We start from the raw sequence: 17,115 nt of genomic DNA on the forward strand, positions 1-17,115 counted from the left end.
CCTCAAGCCATGAAAGATTACCACCTCTGCAGCTACCACTTACTCTTTTCAAACCACTAGCCAGTCCCCCCACTACGTCTCTCTCTTTCCCCTCCTTCCCTCCCTCTCTCCTTCCCTTCCTTCCTCCCTTCTCTTCCTTTAGCCAATCCTTCCTTCCTTCCTTCCTTCCTTCCTTCTTTCTTTCCTTCCTTCCTTCCCCTCCTCCTCTCTGTATGTGTGTTCGTGTGTGTGTGTGTGTGTGTGTGTGTGTGTGTGTGTGTGTGTGTGTGTGTGTGGTCCTAGGGCTTGAACTCAGGGTTCTGTCAGTAGCTTTTTGGTCATTAACTGGAGATGAGTTCCATAGTTTTTGCTGCTATGGCTAGCTTCAAACCCAAATCTCAGCCTCCTGTGTAGCCAGAATTACAAATGTGATCCACTAGTGCAGTGCAGTGTTCCCTTTTTAAATTCATTTCCTCCTCCTCTTCTTTGCTTTGTTCTCCTTCCTCATCACGCCCTAGCTTTTAGTGCTAGTGCTAGACATGAACTCTAAGCCTAAGTACCTTCTCTTAGTGTTTTTCAAGACTAGCACTCTACCACTTGAGCCACAGCTCTACTTCAGCTTTTTGGTGGTTGATTGGAGGTAAGAATCTCAGGGATCTTATATTCAGATTTCAGCTTCTGAGTAGCTAAGTGAGCCTTTGGAAGTCAGACTTTTAGTGTTTGATTCTTTAGTGTTTGATACTCAGAATAGCTATAATGCAGAAATTCAGTTTTTAAGTTTTTTGAGCAAACTCCATACTGATTTCTGTAGTGGCTGCAGTCATTTTCAGTCTTACTAGCAGTGAACAGAAGCTCCTTCTTCAACTTTCCCATCATCCCAATATTTGTTTGTTTTGTTGAAGATACCACTTCTGACTGGGGTTAGTTGGAAATTCCACATTTATTTTTGTTTATTTGTGCTTCCCTGATAGCTAGAGGTTGGGTTGTTTGACTTTTTTTTAAAAAAAAAATCATGTATTTATTGGTTATATGTACTTACTTTTTTTTTCTTTTTTTTTTGGTGCCAGTCATGGGCTTGAGCTCAGGGCCTGAGCACTGTCCTTGGACTTTCTCAAGGCTAGAGTTCTACCACTTGAGCCTCAGCACCACTTCTGGCTTTTTTTTATGTATGTGGTGCCGAGGAATCGAACCTGGGTCTTGGTGCATGCTAGGCAAGCACTCTACCACTAGGCCAAACTCCCAGCCCCTGTACTTACTTTTTGAAAAGTATTTGGTTCCTTTATGTATTTATGTATTTATGTATTTATTTAATTTGCCAGTACTGGGGCTTGAACTCAGGGCTTGGGTACTGTCCTTGAACACTTTTTGCTCAAGGCTGACACTCTACTACTTGCACCACTGCATCACTTCTGGCTTTTTCTGTGTATGTGGTATTTCAGAATTGAACCCAGGGCATGCTAGGAGAGCACTCTACCAGTAGGCCACACTCCCAGCCCTCCATTGCTCATTTATTAATTGGCTTATTTGCTTTTTTTTTCTTCTGACTAATTTTAAGTTTCTTATATATTCTATTTATTAATCCTGTGATGCCGATCTCAGCTATGATTACAGGTATGAGCCATGGGAGCCTGACTCTGATGCATTTTGAGTTGACTTTTCTACAAGATGAGAGATAGGAATATAGTTTCAGTCTCTTACATAGAGATACCCAGTTTTCTCAGTACCACTTACAAAAGAAGGGATCTTTTTTCTAATGTATGGTCTTGGGACCTCCATGAAGAATCACATGGCAGTATGTGCCTGGGCTTGTTTTAGATCATTTATTCTCTTCCCTTGACCTATATGATGTGTTTCTGTGCCATCACCATGCTGTCTTTTCTTATTATGATCTTTGTTATTATGGTATAGTTTGAAGTCAAGGTATAGTAAGACAGCTAATATTGCTTGATCTTGCTTAGGATTGCTTTGGCTAGTCTTTCTGGGTTTCCATATAATGTTTAGTATTTTTTCTCTATTTTTATAAAGAATAGCATGGAAATTTGGATGAGAGTTGCACTGAATATTTATGTTGCCTGTGGAAGTATACTCATTTTAGCATTATCAATTTTGCCCAATCCATAGTTTGATGGGTCTTTTCCATTGTCTGATGTCTTCTGCAATTCTTTTCTTTAGTACTTTCTACTTTTCATTATAAAAATCTTTAACATCTTTGGCTAAACATATATGTAGGTACTTTATTTTACTTTTTGAGTCTACTGTGAGTGGGATTGATTTCCTGACTTTTTTTCAGCAAGTTGCTTGTTGGTATACAGAAAAGCTATTGATTTTATATGTTGATTTTGTATTCTGCAACTTTGCTGAAAGTATTTCTCCGAAAACATGTTTTCTGTTTAAGGTCTTTTAAGTACAGGATCATATTCTCTGCTAACAGGGATATTTTGATTTTTTCCTTCCCTGTTTGAGTCCTTTTATTTCTTTCTCTTGCCAAGAGCTGTCACCAGCTCAGAGAAATCAAGAATTCTGATGAATTGGACCCTGATTAGTTTCAAATTCTCTGTTTGTGTTGGTGATTTTAACCTCAATTAACCTTTCACTTTTATAGACTTGAAAATGTCTGCTTTCTTTTCTGATAGAAAATTCATTATCAAATTTAGGAGTTCAATCTAGCCCCCTGGGGCTTTTGGTAAGAAGAATAAATTTTCAACAGGTTTCCACAGATTTTCAACATGTTCTACAGGGAATATGGGCTTTTGTTCTTTTTTCTTTCAGCAGGCCAGAAATGAATACTTGTCTGGTATACCACGTCCTCCCTTTTTCCCCCCTGGAATTTTCCAAATAACACTCAAGGTTAAATGTATAAACAGATATTTTTCTCTCTAAGGAGGAAAATATGCATCTATTTTTTATAACATTTATCACATTGAATCTCCTAAGGAGGTAGGCAGCTAATCTGGCACACTAGTATCTGATCGGGAAACTCAATAATCTTAGTTAATCATAGAGCACCTAGAGCCAAACTCAAGTCCTGAGGCAAGTCATTTGTTAACTCCTCAGAAATGTTGAATCTCTGGGTAATGATGACTTTTTAAAATGACTCCAAGGTTTGGAATATTAATATGTGTTGAAACATGCAGTTATAATACCAAAGATACCAATCTGTACACAGTAACAGAGTGCTAGATATTTATTTTCTTGTATTTTATGAAAGTTATCAAATGAATCATCTGGTAGATGAAAACAAAGATTGCCTAGAGCCACAGAAAGGGATTTATTTGGATATAAGCAGAGGTATAAAGATAACATACTAATTCTGCCTCCCACCTTTGTTTTAGATGTTAAGGAAGAACTATTAATCTTTCTCTCAGAAGTTTACTGCTATTTTTGTCCTTTCTTCTTTGTCAGCCATTTTCCAGTTTATATGTAATTTTATGTGTAAAAAGTTGCCTTGAACAATTTCTTTTTAATTTTTTGCAAAAATGTTGCTAATGAACCCATTTTGAGTCTTTGTATTGGTCAGGGTTCTCTTGAGAAACAGAACTGATAGGATGTGTGTGTGTGTGTGTGTGTGTGTGTGTCTGTGTGTGTGTGTGTGTGTGCGCATATATATATATATAAATAATTATAACAGTGTATTTACTAAGTTGGTGTGTCTGCAATGAAACAACTGCAGAACTTGTTCCCGACTGAGTTTAAGAAGACTTAAGCTTCAGAGCAGAGGGGCCCAATAATGCAGACTAAGTCTCAGGTTGAAGACCTAGAATCTAGCTGGAGAACTCTTCAGAGATTATAAGTATACATTGAAAAACAGAAAAAGTTGAGTTTAGTGTCTTTGGACCATATTAGCCACAGTGGACGCACTTGTTCTGAAAGAGCAGACCTTGCACACGTTGACTAGCTTCTCCCCCCCCCCCCCCATTTTTAGTACATCTGGGCCTCTGGCCCCTTGGATGGTACTGCTTTGAGCATATTTTTTCCTCAGTGTAAGTTGTCTCTGGAAACATCCTCATAGATATACTCAGAAGTATACTTTGTTGATCTCTTAGACATCTCTAAATCAATCAAGCTGAAAACCACAATTAGCCACCATAATCTTGCACATATTAAGTTCACACTTTACCACTGAACTACACTCGCAGTCCTTGGTTTCTAAAAGTCTTCTGTTTAAAATCACACTGTGTTCCTGCAGTCATAGTTTTTCTAGTCATGGGGCTGCTGTTCAATTGTTTGCTTGTCTTGGAATAGTCATATTAAGTAAACCAAAATTCTATTTTGATGTTTGTGCTTAATGTTCTGATAGTACGGGATATCATAATCTGGAATGGGGATGATTATAAATTTACTTTCTCAATTCTCCTGTTTGCTACTCAGGGTCAATGTTGGATATCATCAAATACATTGTCAACCGAGGAGAGCACAAGAATGGAGTTCTGGAAGAGGCAATAATAGCAACAATTCTTAAAGAGGTTTTGGAAGGCTTAGACTATCTACACAGAAATGGTCAGATTCACAGGTATAGTGTCTATAGAATTCAACCCTTCATATACTTTGATCTAGTTTTTTTATGTTGTTTTGTTTTTACTGAGATAGATCAGCCTTCAAACCCTAACTCTAGGTTTACCCTCCACCCCCATTTTGGGGTTTGAACTCAGGTCCTAGGCACTAGCTTTTTTGTTCAGCCTCTGCTCTGCCACTTGAGCCACTCCTCTACTTATGGTTTTGTGGTGATTAATTGGAGATAAGAGTCTCATAGATGTTCTTGTCCAGGCTGGCTTTGAACTGCAATTCTCAGATCTCAGCCTCTTCATTAGCTAGGGTTATAGGCATGAGCCACTGGCACCTGGCCCAACAGCTAGATTTTTAAAGAACTTTAAAGATGCACATGCAAATGAGTTTGGTATTGCTTATAACTTAGGCTATATATCTCAGAGGACATTATCAGGACTGAAAATGTAGTTCATTGATTGATCCTGTGCTTAGAATGTGGGAGGCCCTGCATTTGATCCCCAGTTCTAAGAAAACCCAAACCAAAACAAAATCTAAGGATAACAAGACTAAATCTAGATGGACTTAATGAGTATACTTAAGACTGGTTCCTCTGCTCTTTCTAAAAAGGCTTGATTATGAAAAGTTAAGTGGACTCATTAAAAATTAGTTATCATAATTACTTTAAGTGTACTCAACTGAACTGGATAGTAACTTTAAATTTTGAATACAGGCAAGACTGTTACAGACTTTATAATGTTCTACTGGTGAGAGAAGGAAGAGACACTAGTTTTCTCCTTTTTGTTTGTAAAATAGAATACTAATTCTTTGAGTAATCAAATAATATAGAATATGAGTGCCTCACGGGTACTTGAGAAATTTTACAGATAGGTAATTACTTTATTTTTTTTTTTACCAGTAGTACTAATAACCAGAAATACTCTAACTTGAACTGTGAGCTCTAAATTTAATTACTTCCACTATACTTTTCAATAATTAGAAAAAAGACTATTGCTTTATAAATCAGACTTACAAATTATGTTTCTGCATTGTTCTGCATAGTTTCTGTGTAGTAAAGAAATACTATGTGGAACTTTATAATCACTGGTATCTCTTCAATGGAGAGACTGATCAAATTCATTTTTTCCCTCTAGCTGTGGCTTGAACTCACGGCTTGGGTGCTTTCTCTGAGCTTTTCCGTCAGGGATGGTGTTCTGCCACTTAAGCACTAACTCCATTTCTGACTTCTTGGTGTTTAACTGAAGATGACAGTCTTACAGACTTTCCTGCCTGGGCTGGCTTCAAATCTTGGTAGTCATATCTGAGCCTCCTGAATAGCTAGGATTACAGGCATGAGCCACTGGCAGCTGGTGATCAAACTAATTTTTTAAAACTGTGGTTTGGAATAGTACCACAGATAAATTAAAGTAAAAGTAGAATGGCTTTACTTATATGACGTTTTAAACCACATGGTAATATTGTGAAATTAAGGACTATTTCTAACTCTGAAATATAAAGTAGTCCACTCAGTAACGTTTTAATTAAATATAGATAAAGATTTCACATAAAGCATCTTTTATTAAACTTCTAATTGTGTCCCAGGAGCAAAGTATAAAATGACAGTGTATCTTGGTAACATTTAAAATCTATAATGTAATTTAAATATTTATAAAATAATAATTATGTCAAACAGGTCTTGTAAGCTTTCTTTAAAAGTCTTTCTTAGTGAACCAATGTAATACAATGTCTGTTCTCTCCAATTCATCCCCTTCCCCCTTTCTTTTTGTTCTAATAGGGATTTGAAAGCTGGTAATATTCTGTTGGGTGAAGATGGTTCAGTACAAATAGCAGGTAAAGTTGATAAAGAGAAGCATTTTTGTTTATAGAACTGTAGCAGTTTCAAGAAATGTTGAGACATTATATAAGCTGAATAAAATCATCTAATCTCTTTAAGGAATGCTTCTTTCTTCTACATGGTAGATATTTATAGCATGTTTGGGTCTTAAGTATAACACACTATCCTGCTGTTCTGATAAATGTTTGTTAGGACTTCAAGTAAATAATGCTCTTTGAATACAGACTTTTGATAAAGAATGATCTTACTTTCAATTTTATTTCTGTCTGAGAAGGGTTTTTATCTTGAATATTGCAAGTTGAACAATACTCAAGAAAATAATAGCTGCAAGAAAGGTAGTTGATGAATTTGAGAATGAAATTTTGTGCACATTAAATTGAAAGCCTTTTATTTTCAAAGAGGTGGCTGAGGAGGTACGAACTCTTAAAATCTGGGACTTCTTTTATACTTAAATGTGTCCAATGTGACCGTTGTGATGGCTGGTGGGCAGCTGGGGTTGTAGGAAACGATGCTGAGTGACTTTTCATGCTCTATGCTTCAGGCTCTCAAACTGTTCTTTCAAGTTATCAGAGTAACCCTAAAGCTTAGGATGAAGTGCAGCTGTGTCCGTTAAAGTCATCCATTCTTTAGCTCTACTTTCTCTGTTTGTGGATGCTGTTGGAAACTTTGACTGTCCCTGCCATGCTGGGTGTTCAACCTGTTGACTTCCTCGTGCTTTTTTTTTTTTTTTTGCTATTTTTAATTGTATAATTTATTAAACTCATACCATACATTTAACAAAAAAAACACTGGAACAGAGAAAGATTAAGAAGACAAAACCAAGTTTGCTCCTTATATTATTAGCAGCTTTTGCTAGCAACGCTCCCAGTGAAAATCAGTGATTGTGGCTCTGTCATTATGAATGCAGATTTTCCTTGTTGGTTTTTAGTTGAGGTAGGAAAGTTCTATTTTCTAGCATAGATTTGGGCTCTTACATGTCCAGTTATTATTAAGTTGATCATGGTAACGTAATTCCTTTTCTCAGTTTTGTGTCTATGCTAATCTGAGGATCTAGAGGTAGTAGAAATGTTAAATAGAGTTCACCAGGAATCAAACCCCCTGACACGACACAGACACCCTCTCCCTCTCTCTCCCTCTCTCTCCCTCTCCCTCTCTCTCCCTCTCTCTCTCTCTCTCTCTCTCTCTCTCTCTCTCTCTCTCTCTCTCTCTCTCTCTCCCTCTCTCTCCCTCTCTCTCCCTCTCTCTCCCTCTCTCTCCCTCTCTCTCCCTCTCTCTCCCTCTCTCTCTCTCTCTCTCTCTCTCTCTCTCTCTCTCTCTCTCTCTCTCTCTCTCTCTCTCTCTCTCTCTCTCTCTGCACCTGGGTGCTGTCCCTAAGCTCTTCAGCTCAAGGCTACCAGCCTACCCCTTGAGCCACAGTGCCACTTCTGTCTTTCATTTCTTTATTCCTTTCTTCTTTCTTTTTTTTTTTTTTTTTGCCAGTCCTGGGCTTGAGCTCAGAGCCTGAGCACTGTCCTTGGACTTTCTCGAGGCTAGAACTCTACCACTTGAGCCTCAGCACCACTTCCGGCTTTTTCTATATATGTGATACCAAGGAATTGAACCCGGGTCTCCGTGCATGCTAGGCAAGCACTCTACCACTAGGCCAAACTCCCAGCCCCTCCTTTCTTCTTTCTTTCTTTCTTTCTTTCTTCTTTCTTTCTTTCTTTCTTTCTTTCTTTCTTTCTTTCTTTCTTTCTTTCTTTTCTTTTCCCTTCCTTCCTTCCTTCCTTTCTTTCTTTCTTTCTTTCTTTCTTTCTTTCTTTCTTTCTCTTTCTTCTTCTTTCTTTCTTTCTTTCTTTCTTCCTTGTTGGTCATGGGACTTGAATTCTAGGCCTGGGTGTTGTCCCTGAGCTCTTCAATTACCAGCCTATCCCTTGAGCCATAAAGCCACTTCCTCTACTCACTTTCATTCCCTCCCTCATCCCTCCCTCCCTTCCCCCCGCCCCTCTGGTAAGGGGTGGTGGTGTCTATGTTGAGATCAACTCTAGGGCCTTGTATTTATCAACTACAAGGATTCATCCTTGACTTCCTGTTTGCCCCTTCCTTACTGTCACTGACCTGTCAGATGGCCAAGAAGACAGTGAGGAATCTGACCTTAGGTTTTGTATTTAGCTGGGCACACAAAGGAGGCTTTCTACTTTTAGTTTGTTTGTTTCAAGGAAGGAAGACATGTTTTGAAAATACAAGTGGAAACTGGAAATTTGTTTAAGTGAAAGCCTCCCACCTCTCTGGAGGACTAGTAATGAAATTGAATTTACTTGGTAAAGAAAGATTTTCTCAAGTGATGTGGTTGGTTTAAGACTGCTGAGAGACAGTGGGTATCAGTTACACCCCCCAAAAGTCTTTTGAATCCAAATTTGACAACCACTGTGTGACTTGAGACTTGTCATTGCGTCATTAAATCCCAGACTGCCCATCTATGAGATGGTAATGATAATGCCAAGTGTTTCAGGCAGGCCCTAATTTCTCTTAGAGCTACTGATTTAAGATTGAAATGCCACAGTCCAGTGTATTGCTTGGAGTTGTAGTGTTCTTGGTGGAGAGGAAAAAGCCATTTTTGTATCCAGTAGTTGCTTCATGTAAGGATTTCTGTTAAATTGTCATCTTAGCCATCTGGGAGGCAGAGATTGAGAAAGTCATGGCTCTAGAAGAATCTTGACAAAACATTAATTCTTATCTTGAAAGTAACTAGAGCAAAAAGGACTGGAGCCATCAGTCAAATGGTAGAGTGCCTGCTAAGCCCTGAGTACAAATGTCAATATTGTCAAAAATAATTTTTAAAGGAAAAACATGTTGTCTAAGGCTTCTTGATGGAAAGGATCAAAATTTTAAGATTCTGAACCATTGATGTGCTTTTAAGAAAGAAACGTATCTCTGCATAGTGTTCACATAAATAATTTCATATTGTCTATTTTAATGAGCATGTTCAAACTGTGCAAACTTTATGTCACCTGAAGCCTACATCCAGCCCTGTCTACTCTTGCAATAATGAAATAAATGTATGAAATTAGTGATATACCTATAAAATGGGAAATGGATAGGAACAGTTCTCTGAGCACAAAATGAAAATGGCACTTATTGCAAAGTAAAATTTCCTCTAACTCATAAAACAGGCATAATCTGCATTTTTCTCATACTTATGCAAATAGCAGTGTAAGACTAGGTTGAAATGTGTTCTGTTTGGGAGGCATGCCACTACATGTGGTGTGAATGCATTCAAAGAATCTATGTGAATGCATTGATTCATAATTCCAAGTTCAGAGCAGTGTTGGTTGCTTGATAAGCCATGGTGGAGTATTTACATTATGAATCTATAGCCATTGAAGACAGGGTCTTCTCTTTTCTTTTTTTGAGGGAAAGTTAGACATCTTAATCAGCCACTTCACAGGAATCTGTCCCCAGCCATTTCTGTTTTATGTTCAAATGAATATTGTAGAATACCTATCAGCTAGAAAGGAGGATGGATAGCTCCCTATATACCAAGATTGAAAAAGTGTCACCCACTACTGATTAAGGGAGTAAAACACTATGGGGACAGAGCTGCATGATATGCCACTTTTATGAAAGAAATGGGAAGAAATACAAATGCCTTCCTATGAATCTGAATGGAGAAACTCTAGAAGGACAGTTATGAGGAATTGAGACCATCAGTGTATACCTTTTATAGCATTTTGAGTGTTAAGATTTATATACATCTGATATAGTAAAAAAGAAAAAAAAAACAAGAGGGAAGATGAGGTGAGTGATGGTGGCTCATGCTTGTAATAGTAGCTACTCAAGACACTGAGATCTGAGGATTGTGGTTTGAAGCCAGAACAGGCAGTTAACCACCATAAAGCCAGAAGTGGAGCTATGGCTCTTAGGAAAAGCACATGTTTTATTTTATTTTTATTTTTTCCCATCCTGGGCCTTGGACTCAGGGCCTGAGTAGTGTCCTTGGGCTTTCGCAAGGCTAGAGCTCTACCACTTGAGTCACAGCACCATTTCCAGCTTTTTTCTCTATATGTGGTAGTGAGGAATCAAATCCGTGTCTTTGTGCATGCTAGGCAAGCACCCCAGCACTAGGCCAAACTCCCGGCCCAAGCATATATTTTAATAAAAGAAAAAGAAGAAATGATTCAATGAACTGCCGATAAGATAAAGCCATTTTAAAACCTTTTATCATGCAAACTTTGAGACACAGTCCACAGAAGAGAGCTTGGGTCTTCTTAGTCTCAACACCTAGCTTCAGTAATGACTGATCTCTCACTATTCTTCATTCCCTTATCCCTTTCCCTGCTATTTTGGTACCTCCTATCATTATTCACAGGAAATTCTGTTTTTAAATTTTCCAGGTACCTATGGATGCATATTTTGTCATCACTAAGGGACTCTCTTATCCTACAAGCTAGGGACAGTTTGAAACACGTTTCAACTGAAAACAACAGCTGAAAAAATACCGTGAGCAAAAAGGCTTAAGTAGTCTGTTGTTAAAAATACAGACTGGTTGAAATTCCCCGGGCACCAATTAGTAATTCTAAGACCTTAAGCAACTTACAAACCTTAAGAAGACTCCTTTCTTTTAGCAGGAGAATAATAAAAAAAAAAAAAATGTAACCTGCCTCGTGTTTCTCTGTGAACTTGAAGGCAGCTCTTCAGGTCTAGTAATCTTCACAGTGGTGCAGGCAGTGGACATCAGCAGAGGCTGTTCTGCTGCTGTCATGAGTGGTACTGTCACACCAGCATCATTACACTCAACAGGATCACACTGTGTCTCTCTTGCTGGACCTAGAGATCATATGTGCCTCAGTTTCATCTTGTAAATGATTTGGCTCCGGGGGCCTTTATGAGTTACAAAGAAGTAAGCGCACTAATTAACAGAATTTGCAAGAGAACTTGCCTGTAAATTGATCTTGCTTCAAGCTGATAAGGAAGTACACGGAGAGTTTTCTTTGGTGATGAAATGATTGTTTCTCCCTAAGAGGGTCAAAATCCCACAGAATTGCCTTTGATGTGCAAAGGCAGGTCAACCCTGCCTTACTCTGTGCTTGGTACCCTGCCAGCCACCTCATCTCATTATTCTTGTCAGATTAATGATCTGAGCTCTTTATTGGGTTCTGGAACACATTGTCCTCTTAGCGTCTCAGTGGGGATCCTCGGAGCTAAGCTTTCTTGAGTTTTTCTTTGTCTCTCAGACTTTAGGAGTTTTTCTTCACTGTAGGGGTTAGGTGGTGTTGTGACCTAGTGCAGGGTTGCTAGTGGGAGCTGGGGAGTTCAGAAGGTCACTCACAGAAAGCCCCACATAGTATGATTGTGATGAATGAGTTGGTATAGAAAGGGTGCATAAAAGGAGGATCAGGGGTTTCAGTTGTCCAGGTTTTTTTTCTTTTTATATATACTTTTGTTACAGCTTCAGGCTTCTGTAATATAAACCAGAACCACCATTTCCCAGATACATAGGGTATCCTACAAATATTTAAATAAGTGCCATAGATATATCTCTGAAATTGTTGCTTTCTTAGACTTTTCAATTTGTCCTTATTTTCTCACCTGAGCACAATGGTGAATTCACACACAATTTTTCATTTTTAAATTTTTAATCATAATTATATTATGCAAAGTGTTTAACATGATAATTACATAAATAAATGAAGACATCTGATTTCATAGTTTTAAATTGACTTAAAATCCACATGTACCTTAAATGCTCAGAATTTGGCTTATGCTTACATGAGTGACTTTTTAGCTATATCATTAATTAAAAGAAGAAAATCATATCATACATATTCATAACACTGAACAATTTTGAAGAACATGAATGGCCACAATTTTTCTTTTTTTTAATTTAAATCTTATTGTAAAGGTGATGTACAGAGGGGTTACAGTTACATAAGTCAGGTGATGGGTACATTCCTTTTTGAACAGGGACACCCCTCTCTCTCATTTTTCTCACACTTTTGCCCTCTACACCCCCTCCAAGTTGTAAAGTTCATTTCCAACATAGTCTAGTGAATATCACTGGCTGGCTTGGTTCACCTTTTTCCAGTTTTAATTTAACCTTGGAGATGTAGGTTGGGAAGAAATCTTAGGCTGCATCTACTTTAGTTCCCCCTTTCTCTTTGTTCAAGGTCATAAAAAGGCTATGTAACTTTTTTTTTAGCTTTCATCCAGCTAATTCATCTGATACTATAGTAAAACCCCAGAGCAGGGAATTTCATTCATCTTCATTTTCTTCTTCCTCTTCCTCTTCTTCTTCTTCTTCCCCTTCTTCCCCTTCCCCTTCTTCCCCTTCTCCTTCTTCTTCTTCTTCTTCTTCTTCTTCTTCTTCTTCTTCTTCTTCTTCTTCTTCTTCTTCTTCTTCTTCCTCTTCCTCCTCTTCCTCCTCTTTCTCCTTTTCTTTCTTCTCCTTCTTCCCCTTCTTCCCCTTCTTCCTCTTCTTCTCCTTCTTCTCCTTCTCCTTCTTCTCCTTCTTCTTCTCCTTCTTCTCTTCTTCCTCTTCTTCTTCTTCTTCTTCTTCTTCTTCTTCTTCTTCTTCTTCTTCTTCTTCCTCTTCCTCTTCTTCCTCTTCTTCCTCTTCCTCCTCCTCCTTCTCCTTCTCCTCCTCCTCCTCTTTCTCCATCTCTTTCTCCTCCTCCTCCTCCTCCTCCTCTTCTTCTTCTTCTTTTTCTTCTTCTTCTTCTTCTTCTTCTTCTTCTTCTTCTTCTTCTTCTTCTTCTTCTTCTTCTTCTTTTCTTCTTCTTTTTAAATTGTATTGTGAAAGCGATGTACAGAGGGCTTATGGTTACATAAATGAGTTAATGAGTATGTTCCTATTTGAGCAGTGTCACTCCCTCTCTCATTTTCTCCCCATTTTCCTCCTCCCAGCTCTCCTGTCCCCAAGTTCTGTAGTTGATTTCCAACATAGTGTCTAGTAGTTATCACTGCCAAATTGGTTCATAATTTGTCCTCTCACCTTTTCTGAGTTTCCCATTCTTCCCCACAAATTAGATAAACTTATATACAAGATAAAGGGTACAGAAATAAAAATCTGTGACAGAAGGGAATACACCGAATGAAGAAAGAAAAAAGTAATTGCAAACAGTACAGTTTTTTTTTAAAGAAATCTTATTTCCATTTTTTGGAGTTCATAGTCATCATTTTCATAGAATTATGTTCAGTAATGACTCCAAAACCGTTTTCAGTTTGACATGGTAAAAGTCCACCAGAGGACTACCTACTAAAGGTCAAAAGAAATGGATTTCTTCTTATTATATCTTTTATGTTTGGAGAACCTATGTGTGTACCTTCTTCTAATAAACTTGGAGAGGATAGTTTGGCAAATGCAGTATGTTTTGCTATGCTGGGTGACAGAAGGGGAGTGGCTGTTTGAAAGTCATGCTTTTCCCAAGGCACAGCCTTCTCCTTTGTCTGGCAAGTGACTGAACCTGTTTGTCCAGAATTAATGAGAACACTTTTTTTTTTTTTAACAGAAATCAATATCAAACAAGTCACTACTCTTAAATTCTCCTAAATAGTGACCCCTCTTGATGTATTATAAAAATTGATTTCTGAAGAACTTTCTAGATGTATAATAGTGTATTTGGTAGATATCATACTTACGTTAACATCCTTTTGCTTTTTAGGAATATATGTGCCAAAGTCTGAATGTCTATGCACACCCCGCCCTCAAATTCATATGTTGGAAGCCAATCATCAGTGTGATGGTGTTAGGAGAGCAGCTTTTGGGAAGAGATTAGGTCATGAGGGCGAACTTGTGATTGGATTGGTGGCCTTTTATGAAAGAGATCAGAGAGAGCTGCCTTACTCCTTTCTTCCATGGTGGGAAGATAAATGAAGAGGGCATTGTATGTGAACCTGAGAACAGGTCTTCACTAAATCGTGAATCGGCTGGTAGTTTCATGTGAAACTTTTCTAGTCTGCAGAACTTTGTGAATCCAACTTCTGTTAATGTAAATTATGCCAGGGTAAGGTAATTTGCTGTTGTACTCAGAATAGATGTATCCTGTACTTAAGTATTCAAATAATTTCCCATCCTTAGATTCTCATACTGAGAAATCTGGTACTAAGCCAAGCAGCCTAGAAATCTACAAAGCTATCCTCACACCTATCTCCACCTGTCTGAGTCCATTCAAATCAAGCTTATACCATAAACTCTTAAAGGTGCAACAATGTGACTTTGACAGCATCTCTGTTTTCTGAGAGGGAGATTATGTTCTCAGTAGCCTTGAATCCATTTTGCTTCATTTGGAATTTTGAAAACTCCGTGGGTCAAACAGTCAGGAGATGTATCTTTCTTCTAATATTTATTTATTCATTTCCTTTTTTTGTGGGTCATGAGGTTGAACTTGGCCTGGGCGCTCTCTCTGAGCTCTTCAGCTCAAGTCTACCTCCCTACCCTTGAGCCAAGCCCCATTTCCTGTTTTCTAGAGGTTAATTGGAGGTAAGAGTCTCAGTTTCTTTTGTGCCCAGGCTGGCTTGGAACCTTGATCTTCATATCTCAGCCTCCTGAGTAGTTAGAATTACAGGTGTGAGCCACCATGCCTAGCTAGAAATCATTCATAAGGAGTCTGAGGAAGGTGTAGGAAGTGACTAAGGTTTTGCATCCACAGATGTCTTTGGCTCTGATGAGGTACACTTCAATGGAGAGGGCTGGAGATTGAAGAGTTGTGTTGTGTTGTACGGAGAGAGAGGTAGTCACTTCAAGCAAAGCCATATGGATACTGGGTAAGCATCAAAGACAGCCTCTGATGAATATGGGCAGCTCTGAAAGCCTCCGAGGCACCTGAATTAGGAAATGCTGGTGACATCACATTTGTGAACACGGTGGCCTAGAGCATGTTGCTCTTCCAGGGCAGTGATCATGAAGTCTCAGTTTGCACATTTGTGTAATAAGAAAATGGTAGAGCAGTCTCATTTTCAGTTAAAACACATACCATTTTAGAATTAATGGTCACTGCTTTGCTTGAAAGGGGGTAGACACTTTAAAAAAAATTAGGAGTATTGTGAGATCATGAGGGAGCTAAGAAGGGTAGGTTTTATGCACACCATCTGACCTTCCTTCTTGTTAATTCTTTGTCAGTCTTTCTCTTTCTTTGCCACATTAATTTCCCAAGAATTACCAAAGTGAGGAGTCTTAAGCATACCTGACCATATATATCATTCCCTTGTGGAGAGTTCAAAGGTGATGATGATGGCTAAAGCCCCAGCTTACCAGCAACAGCAGGGGAAAGAACTGCTCATTTCCCCCCGTGTCCACAAGCATTTCTGCTTCTATCTTCTCTGTGATGGTTCTTTTCTCTTGCTTGATTAACTCTGTGTCCCTCATGACTCCATTTGGGACATTTGTTCCTTCTGAATTTATTTTTTTCCAGTTCTCTTCTCCATAATTGCCACCTTACCAGGTAAGCCCTTCAACTGATTACTTGAAAGTTCTCTATATACCCTCACTAGCTCAACTGTGACTAGTAAAACCAAGTCTCTTCTTTCCCATTTTACCTTCTTGCTGAGTAATTCCCAGAGGAAGAAAATCTGTGTGCTCATCTCCACATCCCCAAAGTGTTTGACATATGGCAGGTGTTCTAAGATTTTTGGTCAGTGAAGTCTGTCTAGAGACATGCTAGATGTCCTGCTAAGGGCAGGATATAGAAAACAAGTCTATGTGCAGTATTTGTGCAGAGGGCACAGATGTAAAGCATATCTGGAATTTCAACTGAGTAAGCATGTATATTAGTTTAATAAGGAGGTGAGAATTAAAATTCTAAGGCCCATGTACTGTTGTGATCAAGGTTGAAAATAATGTTTGGATAACCATTTTACCACTGATTTGAGGTCTCTTGTGTTTAAGTGATTAATAATCTTAAGGAAGAGTGATGAAGAACAGGAATTAATAGACATTAGATATACCAGAAAATAGTGTATGGGCACATTGAAGTCTTTAGGAAAGGGTATAAAGTGCTTTATAGTGAACCAATAGACTTGTTTTGAGTTTTAGAAACAGTTTATATGGCTTATAGTTTAAAGATTTAGGACAAACCTCTTATATGCCAGTTTTTACTTTTGGTATAAGTAAAGATATAAATTGATAGGCTTCCTTGATTTTGGGGATTTTGATAAAATAGCAGCATTTGGTGAATCATCTAGCTTGAATCAAGAATGCAATCAATTCTGGAAACTTGGTTTTCATTCCATCTGCACACCATTAGTGAGAAATGCTTGTGGGAGATTTCAAGCAACTTTTCATCCTTAACAGCTGCTAGAAGTTGTTTGGCAGTAACCTAGGGAAATCTTACTGGGTGTACCCAATGGAGAAGAATCATTCTGCCTGCATGGCTCCCCTGCTGGAACTTTCCCTCCACTCTGCACCTGCAGCTTCATGGGGCTAGGGTCGAGCATCCAGGAAGCATCTGGAAGGGCAAGAGACCGGTGGGACTCAGTCTTTCTCCCTGTTTCTCTTTTTTCTTCCTTCTCTCTTTTACTCTTTTCTTTCGTTGTTCTATTTTAAGGGCCTGTGATATCATCATTAAATGAAATTTCATGCACTATTAAAACCCTATGGATGTCTAGGTAAGACACCCATATATCATACACTGGTTATGGATTTGCACAGAATTTAAACAGTGCTAACATGTATTTATATTTAAAGGCATTTATCCTTTGATTATACAGTGTACAGTGCTCTTAAGGACACAGCAGCCAAAATTTCTCAAGCTCTTTCAGTTACCTTGTTCTCTCAGCTAAGTCCTTTTGTGGTCATGGCTTTTATCACCTACAAATGATATCCT

General features: G+C 38.4%; 1 protein-coding gene across 4 annotated transcripts in view; it reads left to right on the forward strand.

Annotated features, from left to right (window-relative positions):
* Window positions 1-17,115, forward strand: part of Stk39 (serine/threonine kinase 39) — a 262,474-nt gene that overhangs the window by 68,337 nt on the left and 177,022 nt on the right. For all 4 annotated transcript variants that reach the window (XM_090342707.1, XM_090342706.1, XM_090342705.1 and 1 more), the window contains exons 4-5: window positions 4,348-4,489; window positions 6,257-6,312. In XM_090342707.1, coding sequence (XP_090198833.1) covers window positions 4,348-4,489; window positions 6,257-6,312 — 198 coding nt within the window. The remainder of the gene's footprint in view (window positions 1-4,347; window positions 4,490-6,256; window positions 6,313-17,115) is intronic.

This window comes from Megascapheus bottae, chromosome 12 (assembly GCF_031878675.1).
Source record: "Megascapheus bottae isolate mThoBot1 chromosome 12, mThoBot2.hap1, whole genome shotgun sequence".
NCBI lineage: Eukaryota > Metazoa > Chordata > Mammalia > Rodentia > Geomyidae > Megascapheus > Megascapheus bottae.